The sequence below is a fragment of the Dipteris shenzhenensis genome, chromosome 3 (genome assembly GCF_047967505.1).
Source record: "Dipteris shenzhenensis isolate YYH24624 ecotype China chromosome 3, Dip_SZ_1.0, whole genome shotgun sequence".
Classification (NCBI taxonomy): Eukaryota; Viridiplantae; Streptophyta; class Polypodiopsida; order Gleicheniales; family Dipteridaceae; genus Dipteris; species Dipteris shenzhenensis.
In genome coordinates, this window is record NC_141598.1 from 31461205 (window position 1) to 31469992 (window position 8788).

At 44.7% G+C, this 8788-nt stretch overlaps 1 protein-coding gene across 4 annotated transcripts; it reads right to left on the reverse strand.

Moving 5' to 3' along the window:
* Positions 1-4572: 4572 nt before the first annotated feature.
* Positions 4573-8423, reverse strand: LOC147903654 (pentatricopeptide repeat-containing protein At2g33680-like). Of its 4 annotated transcripts, none has more exons than XM_087400465.1 (2): positions 6984-8423; positions 4573-6815 (listed from the first exon to the last, which is right to left on the reverse strand). In XM_087400465.1, exons 1-2 carry the CDS (start codon positions 7765-7767, stop codon positions 5470-5472), a joined length of 2130 nt encoding a protein of 709 aa, XP_087256591.1. In that variant the 5' UTR covers positions 7768-8423; the 3' UTR covers positions 4573-5469. The 4 variants fall into 4 exon arrangements, with proteins under 4 accessions (XP_087256591.1, XP_087256582.1, XP_087256576.1 ...); XM_087400456.1 differs by having other exon boundaries at positions 4573-6593; positions 6681-8423; XM_087400450.1 differs by having other exon boundaries at positions 4573-6512; positions 6594-8423.
* Between the last annotated feature and the right edge of the window lie 365 nt (positions 8424-8788).

Consider the following 8788-nt stretch of genomic DNA (forward strand, 5'->3'; position numbering starts at 1 on the left):
GGCAAAAGCGAAAAGTTGGACGGCTCTAACTATCCACTCTGGAAGTTCAAGATGAAGACCATCCTCAGCGCATACGAGCTTTGGGACACTGCTACTGGGGTGGACGTGAGGCCGGTTGCGAGACCGGATCCAACCAATGCAGGATAACAGATAGTACCAACTGCGGATGAGATTCTCGCATGGACAAGAAGAAATGCAGATGCGCTGTATTCTATTATCTGCAGTGTTAGTGATTCTGTCATGGCGTTAATTCAACATGTTACCACAGCGGAGGAGGCATGGATGGTCTTGAAAAACCAGGACAAGACCACGAATCAGATGCGGATTCAGAATCTGGAGACTCAACTCGTGAACAAGAAGTTGTCTGAGTCTGAAGAGACAGAGAAGTTCATCACCAGGGTGAAGAATCTACGCGATCAGATGATTGCAATTGGCATCACCATCACCAACGAGAATCTAGCACGAAGGTGCATACGGATCCTCCTACTAAAGTACGACGGCCTTGTTATGGCGCTGAATACGCAGAACAGAAATCCACTCAACTTTGAGGATTTCAGCGCGATGCTTCTGGAGGAGGAGATGCGTCAAAAGGCGAGGACCGGAGAAGATTCAGCTTTCTGGACCGGATCAAAGAAAGGTAAGGATAAGGACTCTGGTAACCCATCTTCTTTTGATATTAAAAAGAGAAAGAAGAAGATCAAGTGCTTCTATTGCAACAAGGCAGGGCACAAATAGAATGAGTACCGAAAGAAGATTGCAGATGAGAAGAACGGAGTAAAGAAAGAGTCCAACAACAGCGTGCAGGCAGTACCAGTAGAGCTGTTCATCGCAATTGAGAAGATTTGCACGAAGGCAATTCATGTACCTGCGGATGAACCGTGGATCATTGACAATGGTGCATCGCGCCACATGACCAGTCGGAAGGATTGGTATACCTCTCTAAGGCCGGTAGGGAATGACATCTTGGTAGCCGTCGGCAATGATGCAAAATGTCCAGCAAAAGGAAAAGGTACGATTGCTCTCAAGTCAGATGGAGTTGTAAAACAGTTGTCCGATGTTCTTTATGTGCCAGATATCAAGAGGAACTTGTTGTCCGTTTTCGCGATCACGGATTGGAACCTCAAAGTTCAATTCGATAAGAATGGTGCACAGATTCTAAATCTTCAAGGGAAGGTCGTTGGTAAAGGTACACGGTGCAATAACATTTATGAACTCTCAGCTTTCAGTGCTCGAGCGGATGTGAAGAACACTAAGCTGTGGCATGAGAGGTTTGGTCATCTAAACCTTAGTTATTTGAAGGAGATGCATAAAAGTGGAATGATTGCAGACCTACCAGAAATTTCAGATCTACCCGATGTATGTGAAGCTTGCATGATGGGCAAGCAGCATCGGCATCTCTTTCCTAAAGAGGCCAGCAGGGCAAAGGCTCCTCTAGAGCTCGTTCACACATACCTCTGCGGAAAGATGGAGACGGAAGCTTTGGGTGGTTCCTACTTCTTCATGACACTGATCAACGACTACAGTAGAAGGATATGGATATACTTCCTGAAGACTAAAGACGAGGCTTTTAGTAGGTTCAAGGAATGGCATGTAATGGTCAAGAAAGAAACGGGGAGGAAGGTGAAGAAGTTGAGATCGGACAGAGGTGGAGAGTTCACATCAACTGAATTCGAAAGTTACTGCAAAAGTCACGGAATCAAGAGGCAGAAACCCCCACCACATACATCACAGCAAAATGGAGTAGCATAACGCAAGATGCACGTCATCTGCGAAATGGGCTAGAGTATGATGAAAGGGAAAGATTTGCCAAAGACTTTCTGGGCTGAAGCATGTGACACTGCAGTTTACATCCTGAATCGTAGCTACACGAAGACTGTGAATGGGATGACTCCACTGTAAGCCTTTTCTGGTAAGAAACCTTCAGCTGCACATTTCAGAGTTTTTGTATATGACTGTTTTGTGCATGTCCCTAATGCTACCAGAACCAAATGGGAACCAAAGAGTCGGAAGTGTATTTTCTTGGGCTACAGTGAAGAGGCAAAGGGTTACCGTCTCTATAACCCTGTTACCAAGAAGGTAATTATAAGTCACAATGTTATCTTCCCAGAACAACCGCATCAATTGGAGGAGGATGCTTCCTACTCCGACAACCACGACCAGGATATCCATCCAGTACCGCCACCAATAGCAGACCGAACTCCCCCAATGGTGCTTGGGAGGATTCAAGACAAAGAAGATGAAGAAGAACCTGCAGAACCACAACGGCAACGGTCATTCCTGAAGTGGGTAAAGCAGCTTTTGGATGGCAGAGAACCTCCAGCCATTGAGGAGGAACCATCCGAACACCACCGGTCCAAGAGATTAGAGGAGCAAAGAAGGGCGCAAGAACACTTGGTCAACTATGCTTTAATGACAGAAGTGATCCGTGCTGATGAACCCAAGTGTCTTGAAGAGGCACAAGGCGATGATAGGTGGATGGAGGCTATGCAGTCGGAGTATGGCTCCATAATGAAGAACAACACTTGGAACCTTGTGGATCGACCACCAAAACGCAAGGTAATCGGAACCAAGTGGGTGTACAAGACCAAGTACAAGTCCAACGTCACGTTGGATAAGTATAAGGCTCGGCTCGTGGCAAAAGGATTTTCATAGGTACATGGTTTTGATTATCAAGATACTTTTGCTCCCACAACTCGACTAACCACAATTCGCAGTGTTTTAGCTTTAGTTGCCCAGGGAAGTTGGCCCGTGTTTCAGATGGATGTGAAATCCGCCTTTCTAAATGGAGATCTCAAGGAGGAAGTATACGTGGAACAACCACCAGGTTTTGAGATCCCCGGTTCAAAAGGTAGAGTCTGCAAATTGAAGAAGACACTTTACGGGCTGAAACAGGCCCCACGAGCGTGGTACCAACGAATTGATGCCTACTTTCTGTAAAACGAGTTCAGGAGGAGCCCATCTGATGCAAATTTATATATCTTCAGAGAAGGAGACAGGTGTATGATCGTGGTCCTTTATGTGGACGACCTTGTCATAACAGGGAACCATGAAGAGGATCTCGCAGACGAAGCATTTGCTAGAAAGAAAGTTTGAAATGACAGACCTCGGACTGATGCATTTCTGTTTGGGGATTGAAGTTTGACAAGAGCCGAAACAGATCTTCATTTCACAGCTGAAGTATGTTGAAGAGATACTGAAGGCATTTGGCATGACTGAGTGCAAGACAGTTGGTACCCCTATGGAGGTTGACGCAAAGCTCTCAAACGAGGATTCGTCACCACTGGTGAACGAAGCGAAGTACAGAAGGCTTGTGGGCAGCTTGATTTACCTGTGCAACACATAGTCGAACATTAGTTTTGCGACTGGTGTACTAGACAAGTTTTTTAATAAGCCCCGGAAAAACCATTGGAGGACAGGGATGCGGGTGCTGAAATACATCAAAGGCACACTTGATTCTGGCATCACCTATACCAAGGACAACATCTTGACCGGATTCTGTGACTCGGATTGGACAGGAGACATGGACAACAGGAGATCAGTGACAAGATACTGTTTCTCACTTGGATCTGGAGTTGTGTCATGGGTCAGCAAGAAGCAACCCACAGTTGCTCTTTCTTCTACCAAGGCTGAGTATAAATTTGCATGCTTTGCTTCTTGCGAGGCAGTGTGGTTGAGAAGAATTTTGGAGGACATGGGTACAGTGCAGAACAAGCCTACGCAGTTATCATGTGACAATCAGAGTTACATGGCGATTGCAAAGAACCCGGTGTTCCACGCTCGCACAAAACACATTGAGATTCAATATCACTTTGTACGCGAGCTCATCATGGATGGAGAGGTCGACTTGGTGTACTGTCCGACTACAGAGAATGCTGCGGACATCTTCACGAAGGCTCTTGAAAGAGACTTGTTGGAGAGGCATCTTCATCGACTTGACATTGGGCTGAAAAAATAAGTTCACTTGCGGGTGGACATTGAGGGGGGTATTAGATATCAATGCTCCACTCTCGTGTAACTACGCGAAAACCAGTTAACTCTACTTGTAAGCCCCCCATATGAGGAGAAGGCATTTAAGTAGCTCTGTTATCCGGTAGGTCCTGGTTTGGACACCAGATGAGGGCCATGTGTGGCCTGATGGCTGGACGGCTTCAGATAGAGTTGACACACCGCCAACTAGGCTACATGCAAGTGCGAAAAGGCATCCTTTAACTAACTGCACTGAGGATGGAGGCTATGCAGTCAGAGTATGGCTTCATAATGAAGAACAACACTTGGGACCTTGTGGATCGACCACCAAAACGTAAGATAATCGACACCAAGTGGGTATATAAGACCAAGTACAAGTCCGACGGCACGTTGGATAAGTACAAGGCTTGGCTCGTGGCAAAAGGATTCGCACAGGTACATGGTTTTGATTATCAAGATACTTTTGCTACCACAGCTCAACTAACCACAGTTCGCAGTGTTTTGGCTTTAGCAACACAGGAAAGTTGGCCTGTGTTTCAGATGGATGTAAAATCCGCCTTTCTGAATGGAGATCTCAAGGAAGAGGTATACGTGGAACAACCCATCATGTCAAAATCTATTTCCAACCAATGCATCTTAATCCGCATCATCTATTTTCCCAGAAACCACAATTTCAGGGTGTGCATGCACTTAGTCATCATTTGTGCATCCTCCTGCATGCCAGCATTCTACAGCTTCTAATCATCTGCATGTCAGGCATCTAAGTACTGGACATGAGCACCAAAAGTTGTGAAGAAGCTGAGAAAAAAAGCCCATCCCAACTTTGGAATCTGAAGATACTCTTTAAAATCTTCAGCCCCATTGACACATCAAGAGGTAACACATCACCCATGCAATCAAATTGATTAAATGTAGGTGTAAGATCAGTCTTCTTTCACATGCGCATGCATGCATGCAGAGAGATTATTAATGATTGCCACTTTGTCTGTGTTTGCGCCTCCTTGTTCAATGTCCTAGATTTCATGTGGCGAGTTACAATTTTGATGTTCTGCAATCATCGCATTCCATATCACAATATTTCCCCTTGACAATTGCCAAACAGATTGCAAGCATAATCAAGATGCCTGTATTTTGTATACATATAAATAACTGTGTTGCCAACCTTTTAGATCTTGATCAATGAGGTATACATTAAGCAGTCTTGCATGGCCTGGGGTTGCTATGCTGGAAAAAAACCTTAGGTAAAAATGTCAAGCCTCCACAATCATTTCAATCAAATCTTGTTGCTTGCATCTTCAAAGTTGCAATAATTCGTCATCATCAGACTCCAGGCCACTTTCAACCATGTAACCATAAATATGCTTAACTTGATTTAGTGCTGCTATGCTGAAGCAAAGGTGAGCCAGCATCCTGTGCTCCATTTTCTGGAAACACAATGGAGAGTCTCTCTTAGCTACCCCACCCTGCATATATTCTCACATGCTGGCACCATCTGTTCTCTCGTTAGAAAATTTCCAATCTGCATTCAGACATGGTTGCATAAGCATCAACTTGAGCAACCTTCTTATCATCTTGCTCATCATCATCTGACGGTGATTGTAGAAAAGAATCCAGACATGGCATGTATCCTTCCTCCTGCATTTGCATATTTAGCTGCTTAACTTTTTTATTGATACCATGAATTTGTGAGTGTGCTTTGCCTCCCACAAAAAAAGTATGCATCTTGTTGTCAACTTCAATGAAGGCATTCCCTGGTTTCTTCCATGCATTTGCACATTGTCTCAGCTGTTCTACTGTGTCTGCATCCTCTTGCATGCCAACATTGGTGTAGATATTTGACATGAGCACATACGCATTGGAATTCTTATGATCCATCCTGATAACACGATCAAAACATCGTTTTCCAAGCTCCACATTGCCATGTGTCTTGCAGTGACTGAGCAAAGAAGTCCATCCAACAACATTAGATTCTGGTGACACAATTTGGAGTGCATCCTCAGCCTCAATGACACGCCCAGCACGACCAAGAAGGTCGACCATGCAGTTGCAGTGATCAGATGTAGGTGTAATACCATGGTTTTCTTTCATGGACTTAAACAGGTTATAACCTTCATCCACTAGGCCCATATGACTGCATGCAGAGAGAAGATTAACAAATGTCACCTTGTCTGCCGTCAAGCCTTCTTGTTGCATGCCCTCAAAATATCGCTGTGCTAACATATAATTCCTACACTCAGAAAACCCTGCAATCATAGCATTCCAAGTTACAACATCCCGCTTCAGCAATCTGTCAAAGAGCCTACATGCATCCTCAAGCCTCCCGCATTTTATATACATGTTAGCAAGCGTGTTGCCCAAAGACATGTCTGACTCGAAACCACCCTCAATAAGGTGTGCATGAATGAGCTTACCACAATCTAGAGCTGCTATGCTGGAACATGCTCTCAGGATACTTACAAATGCAACCTTGTCTGGCCTTATGCCCCCCAATTGCATTCGCTGGAAAAGTCGCAGAGCCTTCTGTCCATGCCCATGCTGTGTATATCCTGAAATGATGGCCGTCCATGTTACTGCATTTCGTTTTGGCAGTCTGTCAAACACCTTGCTTGCATCTTCGAGGCTCCTACCTTTAGCATACATGTCAATGAGGGTGTTGGCAATAGATACATCAGACTCAAGGCCACTTTCAAGAACGTAAGCATGAACCAGCTTGCCTTGATTCACTGCTGCTATGCTGGAGCACGCTTTCAGAATGCTGATGAAGGTGACCCGATCTGGCGCCACACCCTGAAGATGCATTTTCTGGAAAAGTTGGAGAGCCTCTTGGTTACAACCATGCTGAATATATCCTGCAATCATGGCACTCCATGTCACCACATCTTTTATGGACACTTTTTCAAATACCTTACAAGACTGCAGAAGGTTCCCACACTTGGCATACATATCAATTAGAGAGTTGCAGACAGATAAATCTGAAAAAAAAGCAGTTTCAATAACTTGAGCATGAATAAGCTTGCCAGGTTCGAAGGCCATTGCACTAGCACATGCTTTTAGGATGCTAACAAACGTGACCTGATCTGGCTCCATCCCCTCCACTTGCATGTGCTGAAAAAGTTGGAGAGCTTCCCTACAAAATCCACACTGGGCATAACCCATAATCATGGTACTCCACGTCACTACATTCCGTATTGGCATTCCATCAAAGACTGTGCGTGCATCCTGAATGCTTCCACATTTGGTATACATGTCCACAAGAGAGCTCCCGACGAACACATTTGACTGAAGACCACTTTCCTTGATGTGCGCATGAATTAGCTTGCCCTCTTCCAAGGCTCCCGCACTGGCACATGCCTTCAGGATTGCAACAAAGGCATATCCATCTGGTTTGACCCTTGATCGGTGCATTTCTTGATACAAATTGAAAGCTTGTTCCATTTGTCCATATTTAGCATTTGCAAGAATGACTGCAGTCCACGCAAATACATCTGGTTCAGGCAATTTTCTGAAGACTTGGTTTGCTTCTGGCAAACTTCCACATGAATCATACATGCGGATGATGTGGTTTCCCAAAAAGGCTGTTGCTTGCAAGCCACTTCTAAGAATAAGTCGATGCACTTCCCTACCAGCTGCCAAATCTTTCTTATACATGCATTCCTTGAGGAGATGATGTAAGATTCTGTTGGAAACACGAATCCCTTGCTGCTCCATAGAGCTTACAACATGAAGGGCCTTATTAAGCTGTGCCTTTATAAGGTCCTTCATGTTCTGGATGTCATGGAGCTGCAAGAAATCTTGAAGCATTGTCTATGATCTCATGGCCACTACAAGGGACGTGCATCGCCATATTATAAAACCCGGATTTTTGAGAAACTCCTTTAGAAACAAAGCTGACGCCTTCCCTTCTTCCTTGATTCGACAAACAAACTTCGGTTGTACAGCCATGAGTCGGAAACGTGGTGAAAATTATCAAAATTTCACCAAGCTGATCTACCGTGAACACCAACAAGACTTGTACCAGCCAAAGTGCTGCCGAAACAACTAAAACCTTGTACGAGAGAGCAAAATAGATCCAGAAAATCGTAAGATCTTCAATATGCTGATGATGCGTTCCTCTACATCCTTCGCAAGGACATTTCATTGTAAAATCCCAAATTCCGGGACCCAACAGGATAACACCACTTATATGTCCAAACGCTCATCGCAAACGCAGATACGCACCTTATATTGCAGAATCTGAGGGTGATTCTACCCATAACTTTTGTATTGCCGAGGCCTCATCAGCAACTGCATAAGGTTGTTATGATTGGCATAATAACGAAGTGGAGGACATAATAACGTTATACAATGATTTTCTAGTCCATGACAGAATTGTGAACATGGGTACGACAGACAATCCGATTTTTCAAAATCCTAGTCCTCTTACTCCATCCCTGCCTTTCAAATTTTGGATCCTGTCATAGTAACGGTTGGAGGCCACTCAATGAGCTACCACTCTACCTTTTAAAGAGTTGGCAGAAACATACTAGTGCAATGTCTCTTATAGGAGACATGAGCTTTGTTCATGTTTCATATGCACACGCACGCACGTGCGTGACACACACACATAGAGGCCATTTCTCAGGTTAGAGAGCATTCCCTCTTGGGCGTGCATCTCTTGAGGTATTGGTAGGGTTGTTACTCTACGAACTTTGGGATGCAGGTTAAAGCTTGTAAAGACTCGAGACTGGTAATCACCTGAATGGCCTGATGTTGCTGCCTCGGATGCTCCCACCAATCGTGACACCACATCTCGTGTTCTTCGCTCCGATGGCAATGATCGAAT